At 35.5% G+C, this 23,229-nt stretch overlaps 2 protein-coding genes across 2 annotated transcripts in view; both read left to right on the forward strand.

Moving 5' to 3' along the window:
- Positions 1-1,233: 1,233 nt before the first annotated feature.
- On the forward strand, positions 1,234-11,971 carry TAGAP (T cell activation RhoGTPase activating protein). The gene is made up of 10 exons (XM_003769584.4): positions 1,234-1,424; positions 1,909-1,993; positions 2,097-2,150; positions 2,921-2,987; positions 4,438-4,601; positions 5,490-5,651; positions 6,248-6,357; positions 7,991-8,186; positions 8,795-8,912; positions 9,967-11,971. Exons 2-10 carry the CDS (start codon positions 1,967-1,969, stop codon positions 11,181-11,183), a joined length of 2,115 nt encoding a protein of 704 aa, XP_003769632.1. The 5' UTR covers positions 1,234-1,424; positions 1,909-1,966; the 3' UTR covers positions 11,184-11,971.
- A 2,960-nt stretch (positions 11,972-14,931) lies between these two features.
- The window catches only part of RSPH3 (radial spoke head 3), a 122,110-nt gene continuing 113,812 nt past the window's right edge, over positions 14,932-23,229 (forward strand). Inside the window, exons 1-2 of the mRNA XM_023503311.2 lie at positions 14,932-15,123; positions 19,375-19,467. Of these exons, the coding sequence (XP_023359079.2) occupies positions 15,116-15,123; positions 19,375-19,467 (101 nt within the window). The 5' untranslated portion in view covers positions 14,932-15,115. The remainder of the gene's footprint in view (positions 15,124-19,374; positions 19,468-23,229) is intronic.

Here is a 23,229-nt window from a genome sequence, read left to right on the forward strand (position 1 = left end):
TCCTTTCATGTGTTAATGGACTGTATCAGTCTCTAATTTGTAGGTGGTAGGAGCCAAAATGAGCAGGCTAGAGACAGAAATCAAATAGAAGTTTAATTTCAAAGTGAGAGAAATGGTTTGCAAGCAAGAAGAGTATCTAGACACTTGTACTGGAGCCTATCCCTAGTGGGGGAACCCGAGGTAGTGTGGGGAGATTTCAGTACTTATATCAATGGCTACACAGTGAGCTGCAGCCAATGAGGGGTAACATAAATGAGATTTTGTAGCAGAGCTTCATGACCAGAACATGGGTACTTGTCTGAGCTTGTCCAGTGCTTGTCCAAGCTCAGAGAACACCAGGTGCTGGTCAAAGTAATACAATAGTTACCTAATTTTACCAAAGGGTAAAGGATCCTTTACAAAGGATTATTGTTATGCCAAACTCGGGCTTTTTCATAAAAAAGAAACTGAGAACCAAAATTGAATTTGCTCAGAAAAAGCAACTACATTTTTATCAACAGATTCTCATCCTCTCTTTCCTGGATTGTTGTAATAATCTGATAATTGATAACTTTGCTTCAAGTCTCTCTCTTCTCCAATCTATAATTCACATAAATGCCAAAGTGATACCCTTAAAGGTCTGAACATGTCACTCCACTGTCATAGATTCCAATGCACCTCTAGGAGACTATATCTCCATACTCATAGCATCTCTAGTATCAAAAATGAAATAATTTGTTTGATCACATAATAAATAATAGAGTTTCGACAAACTCCCAATCTAGAATCCTATGCTACAAAGAATGTCTCTAAACAGTATCAAATATGGTAGTAAGTACCCAGGAAACACACACACACACACACACAGCCTCCACTGAATGTTATACAGGATAGTGGGTGGTCTGGAGGAGAGTAACACAAACGAGAATGGTCATTTGAAGCTAAGAAACATATCACCTAAAATACTCCCTCTTTAAAAAAAAAAAAAAAAAAAAAAGACCAGAATGTTTACCTATAATATAGCGTCAGTCTAATTCACACATCCCACCTGTGACATTATGGGGAACCTTTACCTGTAGGCTATCTTTATTCATCTTTTCCACTCAGGGCAGCTCACAGATTTTGTTTGCTTCTCATTGAAAAAAAAGAAAAAAGAAAAGAAAAAAGTACCCTGTGCCATATAAGGCAAGAGGAAGTTTCAAGCTCTAGAGTGTTTGGCTGGCTATGTCTGTGTGTGACAGCCCCATGATGCTTCTTCCTGTCTCCGTTACATTGTGAATTTCCACCTGCCCCCACTCTCTGCTTATAATGCACAACATATGAGCTTAGAACTGTTCAGTCTCCTTCTTCAGCAGTGGATTAGTTGTGGCAGAGTGTCATGCTGTTTCTCCCATTTTGTACAGTTCATCAGAGGTGAAAGAACTCTGGCTGAAGACCCTCCAAGGGTAAGTACTTTGGATTACCACTAAGTAATAAATATGAAGTCTCGCCTAATCATGGATAATTGACAGTACCATCTAAGTGAACAGCTGCATATCTCAAAGATTCTGAGTGCCGAAATGTGCTATCTCTACTATTACATCTGCTGGATTTGTTCTCTTTGCCTCTACAAGTAGCTAAATTCCTGAAAAAGGCAAAAATCTTGATCATTTAAAAGCTGTTTTGACATCAGTTGGCATTGAATGATGGATGAAAAATCATTCGTTCAAAAATTAAACTCGAATTTGAAAGTAAACAATAATGTATTTTGGAATGATAAAGTTCTCAAACAAATAATTTAGGAAATAAATGAGATAGATCCTCTCTTCAGAGCATCTGGCAACAGATTTTTTATTTTTATTTTTTAAATCATTTTCTCTCAAAATAATTTTTAAAGTCTGCAATTGACTTGGAGTGAGCTTAACTCTCCTGCCTGTTCCTTTATTCCAGGCAGAGTCAAGAGAAGAGAGGAATAAAGTTCATCACCATTCAATCAGTCCAAGCTCTGATGAAGGTGTTAAGTGGCTGCAATGCTGTAAGTATCCCCACTGTTTTTAAAAATTCGTGTTTCTTTACAGTTTAGAACCCCAAGACCATTCATCACTCTCATGTTCTGTTCTCTTTTCTTTTTCTTACAGTCCAAAACACTAAATGCCAATGACATGGAAACTTTAATTGAGTGTCAGTCAGAGGTAAGAAGTAAATTAAATATTTGATCTTGGATCAGAATTTCAATTCATTTGAGCCTTGTTTGGGATAGATATATAAACATACAAAAGTGAAACAAGCTAGCATGAAAAAAAACCCTGATTTTGGTGTTTGAACGCCCAGGGTCAAATCCTAGTTGTAGTACTTATGTTATATGGTCCTTTGGGCATCATTTAGTCTGTCTGAACCTCAATTTCTTTCTCTATAAAATCTAGTTTATAGACTAGACTAGATTTTCTCTAAAGTCTCATCCAGTCTAAAGCTATCATTCCATAATGTAGCAATTTAAATTTCCACTGAAGCCAGAATCTGCTACATATTATTTCTTAGAGTCATATTAATTAATTCTAGAGAATTATATAATTATTATATAATGTCTCAATATCAGAAGCAATGAGTTATATAATTAATTCTAGAGAAGCAGAAGAGAATTAATATACAGAACAAGACATTTTGGGATATAGTTAATATAGGAATTTGTTTTGCTCTACTGTGCATATTTGTTATGAGGGTTTGAGTTGTTTGGGTTTGTTTGTTTTCATCTAGGGGAGAGAAGAGAAGGGGAGAAAATGCGTGTTTGTTCATTTAAAATTTTTAATTTTAAAAATGATTAATTTTAGACTCCAGGAATTGACTTAATATATTCTAATTTCTTTTAAAATAAGTAAAACATTCTCAGTGTCATATGCAGAGTTGATTTAGATACAGGATGGCTTTAATGAAGGATTTCTAACGGAGATAAATATCTTTTTAGGGTGATGTCAAAGAACACCACTTGCTGCCACAAAGTGATAGTGAAGATGGGATTTGCCACCTGATTGGTGAGTTTCAAAAATAAACTCATATCTTATATAAATGTTCTTGGTTTGCAAAACCACAAAGGCTTCAGTACTAGGAATTTCTGTTTTATAAGTGCTCTGTTAACCACTAGAGAACATTAACACTTAAATGACTTTAACCTGTGGGCTCAGGAACAGATGGCTCAGAAAAAGGCGGCACTGTGTTCTCTTCTCTCTAGAACCTTCTCTTAAAAGCTCTGGATCAGTTTAATGACTACCTCTTACACTTCTGATGATATCATTCCAGGGCTGAGGGAACAATGTGCATGTAAATACTACAAATATGACATATTCTCCATCTCTCTTTCCCTTCTCTCTTTTAGTGCCTTGGACCTTAGATTTTTTAGTAATTTTTGCTTTTACGTTAAAAACCTTTGGTAATTGTACCACCACCAACATTCTTTAACTCAATTTTTATAAAGTTTCTTCAGTATATTTCACCCAAATGAAGTCCTAATGGCTCTCCTGAGCTTTAACAGGCATTGTATATGGAAACTAGTCAGTATGTTTTTATATTAACTAAGAAGTAGCATGGATAGAAAACTGTCTTCAGAACTAGGAAGACTTGGTCCAAATTGATACACACTAGTTACATAACCTAGGCTTAATCACTCAACCTCTAAGTGCTCTGAGAAACTCAAAAGACGGTAAATTACAAAGAAGGTATTGACATGTATTGATAAAGGAAATTTCTTTGCCAGAGAGCACTATATGCTATTGTAATATCCTATTTAGGAACTAAAATATAAAGTTGCTAAAATGAGAACTTGTCAAATAAAAGCTCAATTTCTAGTTTGTGAGGAAAAGAATAAAACTCCATGGCTAAGAGTTGCACTGAAAATTCCCAAGTGCAAGGTTTGGCTATGGGCATTTTCCCCATTTAGTAATAATAGGAAGACACAGCCCAAGCTGGCTGCTAAAGAAAGCACCAACAGAGATGGCCCTCTCGTGGCCAGCTAATGCCATTGTGTCTCCAAAGAATTACGGCTGGTTTTACTCTCTCATCTTTATGACACTAACTTCCTCTCAGAGAGTTTCATTTTCTTCATCTGCATAATAGAGAAATAAGAATACAGAGTCATTTCACCAAAGCATAAAACACATGGATAAGTGTCCGGCCAGAAATGGCCAGTGTGGTTATTAAAACCACCATTTTCAGACTTGAGTGTTGGTGATCCACATGTTGTTTCACTGACCTTCTAGAGAAAATTCTTGCCTCAGCATAAAAACAGGAAAGGTGGAGACTTGTAGTTGTCTTGTGTTGGTGTTTAGGGCTCAGTTGCCTTGGTGATAATATGGTTGCTTTCAGTCAGGGTTTTCTTGATCATCTCTTTTACCTTCTCTGTTCCACGTTACATATATTTATTTATGTCCCATTAGCTACCCGGCAATTCGGTCTAAGTTGTCTCTTGCTTGCTGTTATTTGGCACAGAAAATAAGAAGAGAAAGGTGATACCGTGGCCTTTCCCCATGAGAAGGACAGCTTCTTCATCAGACTCTTCTGGACCTTTAGCACCAGAATGGAAACCTTCCCTATTTGACCAGCCCTTGTCAAAAATCTGCAATGACGATGATGTCCTTCCCCAGCCCATTCAGGTAGACTGGGTTCCAAACCCACTTGGGTTATGTCTTCCTGTTGAATGTCAGCTCTTGCTGAGACTATTGAAGTAAAGTTATTCCCTAGTGGTCCTTTCCTTTTTGGAACAGAATTTGCAATCATGAGCACATCAGGGAAATGCACGCTCTCTTCCCTCCTTCCCAAGGGAATACTCAACATCCCCAGTATTGCAGACTTACTTTCTATAAGATAATGTATCTATGTATCTATAAGAGATATAGAATATTGTGAACACACAATGTTCAACACTCAATATATTTCTATCAGGGCTTTTCAACCTGGGGCCCATAAACTTTGAGGTTTTGGGGGTTTTTTTCAACATTTTGGTAACTATATTGCAATATAATTGGTTTCCTTTGTTGCGCTATATATTTCACATTCTGAGAAGGGGTCCACCAGACTACCAAAGCGGGGATCATGACACCAAAAAGGGGTAAAGAAGCCCTGATATATGAGACAGGCTTATAACAAAGAGAGCTAGAGGTGAATCTGAGTAAATTCAAATTACATTACAATACAAATTGCTATGTAAAGTAACTACAGCATTTCCCATGAGTACCTTTCCTTGTAAGCTGGGCAATGCTGAAGAGAATAGTGAGTGAAAAAAGTTGAAGAAAAAGACCTATGTATAAAAGCTGCTAGCTTGAGGTTTCTGACATTTCTGGCACAAAACTTGAAAAAGGAACAACTTGATGCAAAAGGCATTGTGATGCTAGGATTGGTCCTGAATTTGAGACAAAAATAATCTCTCCCCAATCTTGATATGATCTTAGGCCCATGAACCTCAGCAAATTAGGGCTATAGGATTTGCTTCAGCCAATCCAATAAATGTAATCATTTTTCATTTCTATACGTGTTTCCTCTAGGAAATTCTTAATATTCTTCGGAACAAAGGCCCCTCAACAGAAGGAATATTTAGAAAGGCTGCCAATGAAAAGGCCCGAAAAGAGCTTAAAGAAGAGCTCAACTCTGGAGGAATGGTCAATTTGGATACCAGACCTGTGCACCTACTGGCTGCAGTTTTTAAGGTAAATTTATATCATGAGTTATAAATCACAGATCTAGAACTGGAAGGGATCTCTGGTGCCCATCTAATCCCACTCCTTCATTTTATAGATAAGGAAATTGAGGTATAAATTGCCCAAGTCACATAGATAGCAAGTACATAGGCTAATATTCAAATCAGGGCTGAAATGATAGATATAGATTGGAGATTATAATGAATTTATGACTGATTATTTTAACAAAATAAGTACTTACATAATTCTAAGATTCAGAAAACTTTCTTTTAAAAGCTGACATTTCAGTGAACTTCTCCTTATTCAGCCTCTTAATTATCCCAGATTCTTGTAGGAATAGGAAATACCAAAATTGATTTTTAACCAGTCTCATTTAGAATACACTTCTGTTTTTGGTTCATACCTGGAAATGTAATTTTATACTTGCCAGCAGCTGATCATTGAAGAGCAAGCAATGTGAAATAGAATAGTTTCCCCAATGAGATCAAAGGAATAAGATAAATGTATTAAGGTAGGAACTGGTTTCCTGGGAAGGAATCTTGTCAAAGATATTGGCATGTTCCACAACAGAGAGTTGTTAAGCTACATACCTTTTCTTCAAATAGGATTTCCTCAGGAGTATCCCCCTGAAACTTCTTTCATCAGATCTATTTGAAGAATGGATGACAGCCCTAGAGAAGCCAAATGAGGAGGACAAAATTGAGAGCCTGAAACAGTAAGTAATAAAAGCAATTGATTTCTGGAATCAATTCTCTACAACAAAAGACATAGGATCAGAAATTGAGAGAAGCAAGGGGTTTCATAAGTCTAACCTTAGGCAATAAGCTAGAATATTTTGTGGCTGAATTTTATAAGATCATAGAGTTGTTAAGACTTGGATAACTTGTTCACCAAATGCCAGAATGTGAAAACTAGGCAGCACTGAAAGCTTGAAAGGCATAGGTTGTTGTGAATCCAATAAAAGGAAATAAAAGGAACTTTTACAAAGCAGGCAATAAATGGATAGAATTCATTACACCAAATATTTCATTATATTTTGAATAAAAATATAGTTTTGAGGAACTTTTAACTAAATTCATCAATGATAAATCCATTAAAATTTATTAAACAAAACTAAAGGTTTCTAGGGACACCTCTTACCTTCTGAATTTGAGGTCACATAGAATGAATGAGCTAGCCTACAAAATATTCCCCCCATGATCCTTCCAGATACAGAATATGGAATGGAACAATAAAACAGTCATCTTCCTCAGGCTAGCATTCTTATGGAAATTATCTAGAATTAAATAAGTTTATCAATATAAACATTTAATATTCAATGTATTCAATATTAAATATAACAATTGAATTTAGTATGTTCATTATTCAATTTAAGTACATCTTTCAAGGCACTATGTATTTGAATAACTAATAAAAGCTAGATCTGTTAGTGAAAAGATAATCCTAAAATCGCCAGGAACGTGCTGTGCAGATAAAGATAAATCTGCTGTGCAGATTATGTAAACATCATATTTTCTGCACATGACTGGATAGCTAAAGGACAACTTAGCATAAAAGACACTGAAGTCTTGTGTTGTTTTTTTTTTTCTTCAAAAGAAGAATTTTAAGATTATCTCAATAGAAGAATTCAAAATACTTTTCAAACACCGATTCTTTTTCTGTGAGAAAGGAAACAAGAAATACCATCCTTCCATTTCACAAACAAAAAGATTGAGATACCAACATAATTTATAGTTCTTACTAAATATGGTTACCACATTGATTATCTTCATGAGCACGGCTTGGAAGGTTGTTTTTCTCAATCTTTGATATGTTTGCTGCCTTTCTTTGGTGATGGCTGCAGCTCAAAGAAATGCCCAAGATCATATACTATGAAAACAGGTACCGCAGTGTCCAAAAATGAGGAAAAATCACTCTCAGCTAACAGGTAGTTCATACAAGATGACTTTCAAGTACAAAACAAGACTACAGAGCTTTCTTGAATCATAAAATTATGGTGTTAGAAGGAATTTCATTTGCAGTCATGCTTGAAAATTACATCTAGTAGTATTTAAGTGTGATGATATTAGTGTTTTTGTTTATAAAGGCCTTACTTATTAAGTCTTCACAGCCCTTTGGTGAATCAGTTTCAGGGGTATACTCAGCTAGCTGCCACTGGACATTTCTGAATGGAAGTTTCTCAATGCTAAGTTTTGTCTGATCTGTACATGTATGCTTTGCTCTTCTAATTATCCTCATTTTAAAAGGAAGTGCTAGTTAATACAAGGCAAGGAGGATCACTTGAATATTCTGCAGGTTACCATCATCATATTAGTTTTATTTTAAGTCTTTTTTACCTTTTATTTTAGGGTTGCAAAGAAATTACCAAGAGCAAATCTCCTTCTGCTAAAGAATTTGATATGTGTGCTTTACTACATCAGCAAGAATTCAGATGTCAGCAAGATGGACTCAAGCAATCTTGCCATTTGTATCGGACCCAACATGTTGACCCTCAAAACTGACCAAAACCTGTCTTTTGATGCTCAGAAAGAGTTAAACAACAAGGTTTGTTCCTCCCCATCTTTGGGAACTTTCTCCTTTTTAAATTTCCTTCTATTACTATTTGATGCAGAAAAAAAATCAGGATTGCTAAGTTGCCTTATTTGGGTCAAAATTCTAATGAAAAGAAGAAAATTCAATATGAATTTATTTTTATTAAAGTCTCTTATCATTTAACATCGATCCACGTTCCATCCAAAAGTTTATAACTTATAATATGCATTATTATTCCAATCATGCTGTCAACCAGCAAAAGCCAGAAATTATGACATTAGTCATATTACACACACACACACACACACAGCTTTTCATTTTAGTGCACTATCCCTTATAGTAGCTGATTATATAAAGTATGGGAAAGGAATCTAAGAAATACAAAATGGGCAATTTTTAGAAAAAGATTTAAAAAGAAGAAAATGCAATTTTCTTTGATGTAACCAATCCCTATAATTTTAATAGTATTGACTAGAAATTAATGACTAGGTCTTTCATTTTCTTGTGTGTTACTTCAAATGAACCCATAAATACTTAGTTAACAACAAAATAATTTTTTTAAAGAAGCTGCTGGGTTCCATATAAATCTGTCAACATTTGCTCTTGTGTTTTTCTCACAGGTTAAGACATTGGTGGAATTTCTCATTGATAACTGCTCTGAAATATTTGGAGAGGACATCCCAGGGCATTCCCCTAGCATCACTTCTGAGGACTCATTGGAGCACATTGACTGTTCAGGTACTGTCTGGACTATGTATTAACTGCCATTACAATGAAGTCTATACCTAGGCAGAAAGAAATGATTACAATTGCCAAATACATTAAATAGTTACAGCATTCCTTTTTAATCAATATTTTGATAGATTTTTTTTGTACATTTCTGTTACTTCCCAATGATTCCTTCCTATTCCATTACTACTAATGGAATCCAGAGACATCATATCACTTCATATCCAGTTTCTTAGTGTGATAATTAGGAAAAGCCATTTTGGTAGCCCTTGAATTATCCAACTTTCAATTCTTAATATTAATTTAATTAATATCCAACTTTAATTCTGGGTCATTTCTTAAGAACCACTTGTCCTTTTTAATTTACATCATGGAAAGCTGCACTGTTAAATATGAGAGGCAGTAGGTTATAGCTAGAATACTGAATTCATACTCAGAGAACCTGTGTTCCAAACATAGGCTCTGTCATGCCTTGTACAACTTTGAGTCCATTACTTAACCTCTCTGGGCCTCAGCTTCCCATCTCTAAAATTAAAAGGTTAAACTAAGTGGCCTTTAACATCTTTACCATCTCCAAAGCTATGTTCCAACAATCTTCAGCTACAGGATTACAGTTACAAAATCTATTCTTCCAGATGTAAAAATTCTAATCTAGGCAAGTCAGCAAACAATAAGCACTTACTATGGACCAGACATTGTATTATATTCTATGGATATAAAGAAAGGCAAAAACATTATCCTTGCCTTCAAGGAGCTCGATAAAGATGAACCTTTCAATGGAATATTATTTTCTTTCTTTGCGGAATTTCTTGTTATATTCATTTCTTCTAGTACTTTTCTTTTTCTCTGTCATCTCCCTCCCAAAATAGCAAGTCCTAAAACACATAAAAGTTCCATTTTTGCAAAAAGCAAATTTCCTATTAGCCCAAACTTCCAGGAATCCAACAGGATTTTACAGAGCTATAGTTGGGATTTAAAAGGATCAGCCACAGCAATGCATTTTTCTGAAGTCAAATTTGCACACCATGAAGTCTAAATGTTGTTTAATTTAATTTCTCCCCAGATACATCAACTTTGCAAAATGACTCAGCTTATGAGAGTACAGATGCTGATGCAGAAGGCAGCAACAGCACTGGCTGTCAAAACAAGCAGTCCCCAAGCACCAAAGGACCAGTCAGTGACTTGGACGATGGAAAATCTCTACATGGGTCAAGGCCAGGGTCTGTTGTCTCTTATGCCAATTTACTAAAAAGCTCACTCAGCACTCAAGAAAGGAGGTATTCAGAGCCCAGCAAGCCATCCTCTAAAGACTGTCTTGAAAGCAGGATCACAAGCCAGAAACTGACTAAGAGTGAGGATAATTTCAGCATCCCTAAGGCAAGCTCCTGCTTTGAGAAACAAGAAGCTAAAGACTCATTTCCAGAGAAGTGTTTCCCTACTCCACAGCGCAGGAAACAAAAATCATTGGGTCTTCAAATAAAGGAAGGAACTTTATGTTCAGAATCATCCGTTGAACCTTTCCCCCAAGCCTCCTCCTGTGGTTCCCTGGATAGTTCCTCCGATAGCTCCATCTTTGCCAACTCACCGGTGGTTTCTCCGTCCAGTCCAAAAAGGAACTTTTTCACTAGACATCAGTCCTTTACAACAAAAGCTGCTGAAGCAAACTGTGAGCCTACTAGGGAGAGAAAAAAGCACTCGATGTCATTCTCTTTTGCTACTCCCAAGAAGGTGCCAAACAAAACTCCAACTTGGAGCTCTGTCAGAGACCAGAGGAAAAAGGACCTCAAAAAAGAGAGCCAACTTATTGGCAGAATTGTCCAGAAAAACTGTGCCAAAGCTATGGTTGACTACCAGCTGGCTCCAGAATGTGGGGATTCAAGGTCACATCTTCTTTCATATAAAGAGGTGGGTCAGAACATCCCTGGAAGCCCCCCCTCTTATGAGGAAGCAGTCCAATACTGTCGTATTTCCAAAATTCCTCCCTATGGGAGCTGGACAATCCAAAGTATGAAAAAACATGATGGGCACATCAAAAATACAAATGACAGAGAAATACTCAACAGAGACAGTATATCATCTGTGGGTGAATCTTGTGCACTGAGTGGGGATTACAGTGAATCTGGGGAAAGGAAAGGACAAATACCACGGTCTGAATTTCACCGATTAAGGGTCTTGTCCCAATCTATGCTAAAGAACAAACAGGATTATCTCATTGGAAGGTGTAGTCAACCAGTCTTTGAGGTTGACCAGGTTCAATATGCCAAGGAATCCTATGTTTAGGGAGCCAGGTTATATACCACAAAAAACCCTCGGTGACTTCTGGAAATATATGGGCTCCCTATAAAGAACTGCTTCCAAAAACCTTCTTTCCTGAAGGTAAAGAATAAGCTCCTTCTGGAAGTCCACATATGGTCCTCCTCAAAGAGAATGTTTACCCCCCAAAATTGTTATTCATGTCTGTATAAATCTGAGTATGTGCAATATGTAATAAATGTATAAACAGACTGTCCATAAAGTAAATACACTGAAGGAATAGTTATATATTGAGTGTTTGTGTTGTGTGTACAAATATTATGCCCAAAATGGCACTAAACTCTCCTTTTGGTTAGGAAGTTTGAAAAAAAAAATCTTGCCTTTTCTTTATGCATGCCTTGGAGGAAATGCAAATTTTCTTATTTTCCTATTTCACCTGGAGAAAAAAATCCATTCCCCTGTTGGAAGTTCAACCCAAAAAAGAAATTTTACAATAACTAATCACTTGGGAAGATGAAGAGGACAGCTGATAAAAATTTATTTTCAATGGGCCATTAAAATTGGAAAAAAATTTTAATCTATGGAAAATAATTAAATGTTATCCTTTTAACTATCTCGTTGATTTTGGGGAAATGGATGGAAGTGTGTTAATGTTGCCACTGGCTCCCTGGTAGCACTTTTGAGTTTCTTTTTATTACCATGTTGTTTCCTACTGTTGGATGTCAATATTTTGAAATTTTAAAATACTTGTTGAAGATTGTTTGAATTGTCAATGAAATGACACTACAATAAATCACCTTTTTCCTTTGAAAGCATCAAGTGCTCACTCATTCTTTAGTGACAAGGTTGTATTCTTCCCTGTGGCCAATGGAAAATACCCCAAGCAAATGAGAAGAAATATTGGCCTATGAAACTTAATTTCTGACAGTCATTCTGAGGCCAGAACTTCAAAGCCTGAGAAAAGGATACAAAAAGGCAAAGACATTTGTATTTGTTGAATGTTTTAAACTTTTCCAAAAAGTTCTCACATAAATTGTCTCATGCTGGCTTATCTATTGCAATCATTATAATTGAATAATATTATATAGCACTTTAAATTTTGAAAAGCACCTCACACACATTATTTCATTTGAGCCTCACAAAATCCTGTGAATATGTGCTACAGATGAAAAACTAGAAATTTTAGCTGTTTAAGCCTAAGATGATCACCAAGCTAGTAAGTATTTGAGGTAAGATTCAAAACCCACATCTTGACTCTTAAGGAAGGCACTCAATCCATTAAGCCATGCTGCTTGTAACATATGACCATTTCAAAAATGAAAAATCTTCCATGCCTTATAGATAGTTTCATGATTTGTTATGGCTAAAATGATTTCATCACTTGGAACCCATCCTTCTACACATGGACTTGTCTATATCTGGCTCATCTGATTGTTTAATGACAGACATGTAGTATATACTACATGGCCCATATTTAAAATCAATACTTTAAGGCCTGTTAAGACTTGCCTCAAAGCTCTTTAATTAACATATATACCCAAAGGACTTGTTTTCACTCATTTGAGCCACTATTTTGCTGGAACCAACTTCAACTGGCTCATGCAAACTTTGTTAAATTTTCAGTGTGAGCATTTATATCTTGGAAATTGACGACTACAAACAAAGATGGTCTTGATTTTTATTTTTTATTGCTTGTTAATATTTTTTTAAATGATGGAGAAAATGTTAATAATTTTATACAGATAATTAAACATTTACTCACACACCCCGATTAAGTCATTTTTCTCTCTGTCCATTACTTGGGTATACTTTCTTTTTTTTAAAGTTTTTTTTATTTTCAAAACATATGCATAGATAATTTTCAACATTCACCCTTGCAAAATCTAATGTTCCAAGTTTTTTTTTCCTCCCTCCCTTTCCCCCTATCTCATCCCCTAGATGAGATATATGTTAAACAATCCAATATATGTTAAACATGTGCAATTCTTCTATACATATTTCCGCAATTATCAAGCTACTCAAAAAAATCAGATAAAAAAGGAAAAAACGAGAAAGAAAACAAAAAGCAAGCAAACAACAAATGTGGTAAAAATACTGTTTTATAATGTTGTGATCCACATTTAGTCCCCATAGGCCCTTCTCGGGATGCAGATGGCTATCTCCATCACAAGCTTTTTGGAATTGGCCTGAATCACCTCAGTGTTTAAAAGAGTCAAGTCAATGAGAGTTGATAATCATATAATCTTCTTGTTACTGTGTACAATGAAATTCTGATTCTGCTCATTTCACTTAGCATCAGTTCATGTAAGTCCCTCCAGGCCTCTCTGAAATCATCCTGCTGACTGTTTCTTATAGAAAAATAATATTTATGGGTATACTTTTAATACTTCTTAAAGATTATTCCTGCTGAAAATAATATCAAACAGTTAAGATTCACTCATTTACATAATCAGTTTAATTTTACAAACATTTTAAAGCACTTATCATTGTAAAAGACATGGACAGCTAGTAGCACAGTACATAGAACCTTGGGCCTGAAGTCAAGAAGACTGATCATCCTGGTTTAAATCTGACTTCAGCCATTTACTAACTGTGTGAGCCTGCATGTCACTTAACTCTGTTTGCTTTTTAGTTTCTTCATAGGTAAAATGAACTAAAGAAGGAAATGGCAAGCCCCTCCAGCATCTCTGCCAAAAAAAAATTCAAATGAGGTCACAAAGAGTTAGACACTATTGAAAAATAACAACAACGAGGAGTTCCAATAAATCTGTTGGTTGTTTAGGTATACTATTAGGGTAAAAAAAGACACACCTTTAAATGATCCTACAGTTAACAAAAGGAGATTTACTTAGTCATAGTGGAAGTATTTTCAACAAAGAAAAGTGTTGCAGTGAATTCCGCTGGGTAAAGTCCCCTTGCCCAAGTTATCCATTATGATCAACTAACTAAACCTTAGTACTTTTAGGGCAAAACAAAATCTTTTGCCTTGTAATTAAAATATTCTATAACCTGTCTCCCATCTATTTTTTCATCCAACATCCCTTCACAAACTCTATGTGCTAGCTAAGATAAACTACTAGTGATCTCCCAAACTCAATATCCCATCTCCTGATCCCATGAATTCACAAAGTCCATGCTTTGAATGTATTCCTTCCTCATCTCCACCTCTCCAAATTTTCCTTTCAAGACTCAGCTCAATGTTTATCACCTCGATGATGCTTTCCCTTAAACTCCCATTTGTAGTGCTCTTCATCTATCTTAAACTAGGCTTATTTGTTTAGGTGGTATATTCTCCCAATAGAATGTAAGTTGCTTGAGAGCAGGGTCTTTTTTGAGGTTTTGTATCCCCAGTCCTTAATACAATGCCTTACATAGAGTAGTTACTAAATAAATGTTCATTGAATTGAATTAAATAAGCTACAGGCTATCTAAAGAACAGGATGGTTTCAAGATCATTCCCAGAAGAAACTGAGGATATTTAAGCTGGAATAATATTAGGAAGGATGAGAGAGAGAAAAAGACGGAATATAACTCATAATAACTGCCTCCAAGTTTTTGAAGTTCAGGTTATTGAGTAGAAAAGAAATCAAATTACCTAACAATTATAGAGCTATCAAAAATAGAATGGACTACCTCAGGAGACAGTAATTTATTTCCTCTTTTTTCAGGGACATTATAGAGAAGATTCTAGGAGAGGTAAAGTTTGAACTAGAAGACTTCTAAAGTTCCAACTATGAGATTCTGTGGTTCTGTAATTCTGCCATCTCTAAGGTCCCATTCCAACATTCTATGATTCTATATGCTGTGGGCCACCTGACCTGTATAAGGAGCCTGGACAGAAAATGTTAAAAATGTAAAATGAATCAGCAAAATTAGGTCAGGTAACAATAATGGAAGAGCTTAAATTATCCATACATATATAAGATTGCTGAAATACATACTTCATTCACTGGAACAAGATGTGGAGGTAAGGGTTTTGGATAAAATCATTAAATCAATAAATATTTCTTGGGTATTCGATATCATACTCAATATAGTAAGGCATTGGGAATTAGGAAGGAGAGGATATAAGGATTCTGTTTAATTCAACAAATATTTCTTGAGAGATTTTTCAAGTTTGAATTAGGCAAAGTCTCATTTCATGGTGCTTCAATCCAGCAGGAGATAAGGTACACAGGTACGAAATGCTAATTAACAATAGGAGACTATAAATGGATATCCCCAAATAGCTAGGAGAATCAAAATGTATTCCAGAAGAGATAAATAATTGCTTTCTAGTACCGGTATCTTGAGAACCCAGAAGAAACAAGTCTGACTTGGGAAGGAGGAGCCTGAGCAGTGACTAAGCACTCATTTTCTGTCTTCCACCACAACAGTTAATTTCGTCAGACTTGGATGACTATGAGAAATTATAGCAAAACTGATATAAACTAGAAATTAAGTAGAATTTTAAAAGTTATTCACTGGAAGCACCATATAAGGAACTTCAAAATCAGTAATGATGGATGTTAACTTTAAGCACAACAGGAAGTCAGTTAAGGAGTCAGCAAGACCATTTGATCTAATGAAATGATCTCAAAGTTGTATTCAGAGATGAAGGAAGTTGACACTTAACTGATTTTCTTTTTGTCTGTCTACTGAGGAAGATATTATGGACTCTCCCACTCCAAGACTGGTTTTGAAGCCAAAATTTTACAAGGGAAATTGACAAACTCTCTAGCTCATCTAGAGAAGAGGAACTAGGATAATAAGCCAGGAATCCTGATCAAATGTTACACTATCGAAAAAGCTAGAAATGTTTAGCCTGGAGGAGAGAATATTTAGGAGATATAGCTGTCATCATGTATTTAAAGAACTATTTGATCCCAGAGGTCAGAACTAGAAATAAGAGGTGGAAATTAAGGAGAAGCAAAAATCAACTTGATGTAAGAAGCTTCTTGATAATTAGAGTTCTCCAAAAATGAAACATAACAGTCACAGTCCCTACTCTGAAAGAGCTTATATACTACATTTATCTTCAGATCACCTCTTGACAGAGGTGTTTTCAGGACTATTATTATTCAGACTGGACCAATTAACCTCTTCCAATTTATTGAATTTATGATTCTTTTGAGTTATTTGTTCTAATAATTAGATGAATTAGATTTTTTTAAATGATTGTCATTACATTACTATACTCCATTTCAAGAATATATAATCACTCTCTATTTCCTAGTGCATCAAGTGGGTGAAGTCCAGGAGTGAAGTAAGCTTCCCGGGTAAAAAGGTTTCTACAAGATTATTGTAGAGAAAGGTCCAAGAGAGTCAGGAGTGCAGTCTAGAGAGGAATAAGTTACTTTAGAGTTTACTTCATATACACAAATAAATTCAAACAAATACTAAATATGTTAAATAGATTTTGCATACAAAAACATACTAAATACATTTAGTATCCAAAAAAAGCCTTACCATTCTCATCTACCTTCCTTTTTTACTTTCAAATGTCTTTCTGTTTTCCCCCATTCTCTTTTTAGCCTTTTAGACTCACAAGAGAGAAAATGCCTGTTTCTTTCTAAGACTATGTTTCTTTCTAAGGCTAATTCTATCACATTTCCTAATTATTATCTCATTATCTTCTGCCAAGATAGGTTCTCCAATAATTCCATCTCCCCAACATCTCCAATATCTTTTCCCTCTCTAGTGGCTTCTAAGTCTTTATCCTATTTTTCTCCTTTCTTTCCCTGACAAATGCCATCATCATCATCATCATCATCATCATCATCATCATCATTGACTAGCTTCTCTGTCTCTATAGCTTCATCACATGTTCAATCAACCCCTCTAAAATGCAGCTTCTGATCTGCCACTCAAATATAACTGCACTTTTGAAGGTAACCAATGACTTCATGATTTTGAAATCAGCATTTTTTTCCCTTAACTTTCATTCTCCTTTATCTTTCTTCATCATCTCATTATCATAGTGTTAATCCTTGTTTTTCAAATCCTTCTTATTTCTATAATACCTCCCTATCTTAACTTTTCTCTTAACTCTGATTGATCCCTTTTTCTTTCACTGCATTTTATATTTTATCCCCTAAATATGTGTCCATCAAAGCTCTGCCCATGGAATTCTGCTCTTCCCTCTCCACTACATTTTTTTTTATAATTGTAACTTTTTATTGACAGAACATATGCCTGGGTAATTTTTTACATTATCCCTTGTATTCACTTCTGTTCCGACTTTTCCCTTCCCTCCCTCCACCCTTTCCCCGAGATGGCAAGCAGTCCTATACATGTTAAATAGGTTACAGTAGATCTTAGATACAATATATGTGTGCAGAACTCAACAGTTCTGTTGTTGCACAGGAAGAATTGGATTCAGAAGGTAAAAATAATCTCTCTCCACTACAGTTTCTCACAAGTATCTCATCCGCTTCTGTGCAGACTGAATGAATGAATGAAAGAGCATTTATTAAGTGCTTACTATGTGCAAGGCACTGACCAAGGGCTGGAGATGCACATGAAAAAGCAAATATAGTTCTTGTCCTTATGGAACTTACAGTCTAATGTAGGAAGCAATATACATAAGGGAATGAATACCAGAGAGGATTATGTTAATTTGAAAAGTTACAGGAATAGTGAGTGAAGTTAATAAAAAGGTAGATTAAACACATCCCATCCAGTAGCAATGGTGGTATTGATTTGATTATGAATCCAGAACTGGAAAGAGGGAAAGAAGGGTACTCACCAATAGGATAGCAGAGCCTAAAGGCAAAAATCCTAGAGGTGAAAGGGTTAATTTCTCTAGGTCATAGTTTTTGGTCCTGACAACAAGAAAACTGGTCATAAATCTCCAGCCCTAATCTTTCTCCTAAACATCTCTTCAAATGCATTGTAGGTTAATTCACTTGAATGTCCTGCCAAGTTACCTCAGACTTACAGATCTTAAATTTCATTTATCATCTTCTTTCCCCATTTCCCCCAAACTTTTTCTTCTTCTTGACATTTTGTTTTTATTAATACTATCATTCTCCTTGTCATCCTGTCTCAGAACATCAAAAGTAGCTTTGATTCCTTCCCTTATCCAATCAGTCAGAAGGATCTATTAATTTTATTTTTCTAATGTATCTCACTTCAAACATTATCTGTCAACTACTTAAATTAACTTAATTCAAGCATTAATTTTTATCATATCTAAACAATTAATACATGACCATGGCTTGATTCCATACCACTCCTAACCTATTCTACAGGCCATCATTAGATCAGATAAAAAGACATTTGAAAGTAAAAAGGAGGGTAAACAAAAGAGTTAAGGCCTTTTTTTTAAGAACTAAATTAAATTAGAATCATTAGAATTATATTTTGATATGTTTTACATTCCACTGGCACCTTGTAGGGCATCCATAGTTAGTAGGCATGACCTAGATGAAGAATCAGCAAAAGAAATAGACAGAAAGAAGAAGAACCAGGAGAGAGCTAATTAGAAAAACCTAATGAGACGAAAGGATCTCCAAAAAAGGGGTTATCAACCTTATCAAATGCTACAAAAGGAGAAAGGATCAGAAGTGAGAAAAGACCATTACATTTGACAATCAATTTGCAGACTTAGTTAAATAAGAGTCAGAAGCCAGACTGCAGAATTTAGAAGAGATTGAGAGAACAAGAGGTACTAATTGCAGATGTCTTTTCCCAAGGAGTTTATCCATAAAAAAGGGAGAGGTATAGGACCAAAGTTAATGGGAATGGTAGAATCAAATGAAGATTTGGTTTTGTTTTCTAATTATGGGAGAAAAATAGGTGTGTTTATAGGTAGCAGCAGATTAAGGGAGATTGAAGATGAAAGAGTAAACATAATATAAGGAGGGGAAAATATGCTGAAAATGCCAAGAGGAAATGGGATCAAAGATCCAAATAGAACTGGTTTTAGCAGAGAGAAGGGCCACCTCTCCATTTAAGACAGGAGATAATTAAAGAAAAACCTGAGTCAGGCTGAGAAAGTGGGGCAAGACATGTTATAGGAAGTTTGAGAAGAGACAAAAAAAGTTTGTAAACAGCTTCTGTGGGAGTGAGATAATGAATCAATTAATGAGGAATAGAACAACAATGTATCAGCTTATCTTCTCATAACCCCTTTGGTGTTGGTTGTTCTCATTTTTGGTTATGCTTATAACTTTGCAAAAGTAATTTGAATCTAAATTTATCTTATAATTTCATTAATGTCTTTTAAATTTATTAGAATCTCAAGATTCAATTTTGAAAAGGAACATCTAATCCAACCACTACCCTTTCTCTACAGTTTTCAAGATGTTGAGTATGATACTCTGGAACTGTAAGTGATTCTCAGTTTTATAGCAATATCTGGAAAATTCTAGTGTTAACAAAAGATGGGTCTTTGAAGCAATGAGTAGTTTGAGATTAGTAAAACCCGCTGTATTTTTCTAAATTGTTTTAACCTGATCAGTTTCTCTTCTTGAAAATAGGATCCATCTTACTATCTAAAAGTTAGGTTTATCTATGACATTCACATTGACAAACCAACTCAATGAGCTACATATGTAAAATCTGTCAGGAAACCATCCTAAGTGAAACAGCAAGGAAGCCTAAGGTAAAAATAGGGAGCAACATGTGCAGAACTCATTACTCACAATTACTACAATAACAATCATCTCTTCTGAAACCCTAATGTTTACGAGCCTACCAGCATTAGGAATAGCAAAGACTTTCTCTCTGTTCCAAGCCTCCAGATCTGCTTTCAAGTACCAGAGCCATCACTGAAGGGACAAATAATTGTGAAATGGTGAGTGCACCTTCTTCATCACCACCAGTAACAACTGCCAACTAACTGCCATCAGGCAGACAGACACAAGATTTCCACTCCAGACTACCAGTCCTGTTTCTATCCAGTCCTCACAACCATCAGCCCAGGAAGCAATGAACCAATGGCCAATCAAATACTACCAATGGGCAAGCAAACCAGCCTAGCCAAAGCAGTAAAGTACCCCAGTAGAGAGGACACAGCATGGACCAGGCAAGTCAAATAACTAACCCTGCTGAATCTCCCCAGACACTTTGATAGAAGAAGGCACTAGTCCTCCATGAATTTCTGTGGAGATGCAGTCTGATAATTGCTCCTGTGAAAGATGCTACAGCCACAATTACAAAAGACTCAAAAAAGAAAGTTTTTGTCACTAAGGTCCTTATGCAGTCAAAATGTTCAGCATCAGAAATTAATAGGATTTTATTAGTATAAATGGCATTAAAGTAGAGGCATAAATAACCTATTTTGTCACTGAACCAAAGGATCATGGGACCTTTCCATTTGATTTATATATTTTTGTCTCCCTTATTAGAATGTGAACTTCTTTAGATCAGGGACTGTCTTATATTCTATATATAGTAAGAGCTTAATAAACACTTGATGATATCTCTTTTCGATCTGCTTTATTTTTTCAGGAAGAGGAATAACACTGATCTCTTTCACAGTACTATGAATAAAACTGATCAGAATTTTTCAATTTTTAAGACCCAATACTCTTCATAAAACACTATTTGTAAATAGTAGTATTTGGAGACTCTTACCACCAATAAGAAAGCCTGATTTTGTTTTGTAATATCTTCTATAACACTGGCAAGCATCCTCTGAAAATTGTGCCATCCTGTTTTGTACCTTACTTCATGCCAATACAAATACTCAGGAACTATTTAACACAATTATTTCTAAAAATCAAATATATTTTCATAATTTTAACGTATTCATGAGAGATGCATCGTCTGGAGGTAGGCTTCAAGACTGCACTTTTTTCTGTAAAGGCAAATATATGACTTTTTAAATACCATAAATAGTGACCATAACAGGATCCTTTCCACATATAGCTCTTGTGTCAGCCCACATCTCCCTCCCAACACACAGTGTATTTAGATACACTGTGATGACTTTCTTAGCTCTTGTGTGCTCATTGTTCCTATCTAAGTACTCTGGGAGAAACCTCTTAATCTGACATCCCTTGTCCCCGAGAGTAGTCACACAATATCTTTCAAAGCACATAGGATCTCAAGGACCAAAATATAAGCAACTTTGTTCAAAAGTCACCAAAAACAGATCTCACCTTTATAACTAATTTATAAATAGGAAGAAGAAATTGTGATTCAGATAATACTTGGGAAATTTCACAATGCTTCAAATGATACCAAGTTGTCCCTTACAGCCAAAACTCATCTTTTTTCATGACTCTACAAATCTACTAATTATGGAATATTTTAATTTAGGAAAAATCAAACATCAAGTTACTAAAAGTTAATTATAGCAATAGCATGTACACAGTTGCTTTAAGGTTTAAAAAGTGTTTTACAAATAATTGTTTCTTTATTATCCTCACCCACAACCTTGGGAGGCAGGTTGTACAATTATCTCATTTTTTAGATGAGAAGACTAAGACAGAAAGTAGTTAAGAGATTTGCCCAGTATCACACTGTTAATGCCTGAGGCAGGAGTTGAACTTAGGACTTCCTGAATCCAGAACCAGGATTCCATCCATTGTGTCACCCTAGCTACCACTAGAAAGACAGAAAATGAATGTAAGAAACCAGACAAGTTATTTGTGTATGAGATGACTATATGTGAGAAGTGGCATAAAAGGTATCAGCAAAGACATGGATCACTAAAAATGGAGTTGGGTTGATAAAAGCTAAGAATGATAGTTGATTATGTCAAATGTTGAACATTTATATTTCTCAAATGACCAAAAAATACTGAAGGAAAGCATCCAAGAACTGAGTGGGCACATTTTGATGGATTTACACAAAGATGAGAAATGCCAATATGAAAAACATTAATAGGCTCCTATAAAAACCTCTAGGGTATGCTTTCCATTTGGGATGTACATCAGTACCAACAACTATATAGCAGAAGTGTATCCATTGAAATCACAGCTTTATCAAAGAAAATAAAAGTAAAATATGAAAATAGAAAACTCATTTGTCTGCAGACAAGAGACAATTGTAGTCTTCCAGGCAAGAGGAAGAAAGGGTTATCTCCTTTTTTTTTTTTTTAATAGCCTTTTATTTACAGGATATATACATGGGTAACTTTACAGCATTAACAATTGCCAAACCTCTTGTTCCAATTTTTCCCCTTTTTCCCCCCACCCCCTCCCCCAGATGGCAGGATGACCAGTAGATGTTAAATATATTAAAATATAAATTAGGTACACAATAAGTATACATGACCAAACCGTTATTTTGCTGTACAAAAAGAATCGGACCCTGAAATATTGTACGATTAGCCTGTGAAGGAAATCCAAAATGCAGGTGGGCAAAATTATAGGGATTGGGAATTCAATGTAATGGTTCTTAGTCATCTCCCAGAGTTCTTTCTCTGGACGTAGCTGGTTCAGTTCATTACTGCTCCATTGGAACTGATTTGGTTCATCTCATTGCTGAGGATGGCTAGGTCCATCAGAATTGGTCATCATATAGTATTGTTGTTGAAGTATATAATGATCTCCTGGTCCTGCTCATTTCACTCAGCATCAGTTCGTGTAAGTCTCTCCAGGCCTTTCTGAAATCATCCTGTTGGTCATTTCTTACAGAACAGTAATATTCCATAATATTCATATACCACAATTTATTCAGCCATTCTCCAATTGATGGGCATCCACTCAGTTTCCAGTTTCTTGCCACTACAAAGAGGGCTGCCATAAACATTCATGCACATACAGGTCCCTTTCCCTTCTTTATGATCTCTTTGGGATATAAACCCAGTAGTAAAACTGCTGGATCAAAGGGTATGCACAGTTTGATAACTTTTTGGGCATAGTTCCAAATTGCTCTCCAGAATGGTTGGATGTATTCACAATTCCGCCAACAATGTATTAGTGTCCCTGTTTTCCCACATCCCCTCCAACATTCCACGTTATCTTTCCCTGTCATTCTAGCCAATCTGACAGGTGTGTAGTGGTATCTCAGAGTTGTCTTAATTTGCATTTCTCTGATTAATAATGACTTGGAGCATCTTTTCATATGGCTAGAAATAGAATTGTCTGTTCATATCCTTTGACCATTTATCAACTGGTGTCTACTCCTTTCTATTCAT

Source organism: Sarcophilus harrisii, chromosome 4, assembly GCF_902635505.1.
Source record: "Sarcophilus harrisii chromosome 4, mSarHar1.11, whole genome shotgun sequence".
In the NCBI taxonomy this organism is placed as follows: Eukaryota; Metazoa; Chordata; class Mammalia; order Dasyuromorphia; family Dasyuridae; genus Sarcophilus; species Sarcophilus harrisii.

Excerpts from the sequence above, each read along its gene's own strand:
- TAGAP (XM_003769584.4), top strand. The coding sequence starts at position 1,967 with ATGAAGGTGTTAAGTGGCTGCAATGCT. Across the intron at positions 2,151-2,920 it reads TAATTGAGTGTCAGTCAGAG|GGTGATGTCAAAGAACACCA; the intron begins GTAAGAAGTAAA and ends ATATCTTTTTAG. Across the intron at positions 6,358-7,990 it reads AAAATTGAGAGCCTGAAACA|GGTTGCAAAGAAATTACCAA; the intron begins GTAAGTAATAAA and ends CTTTTATTTTAG.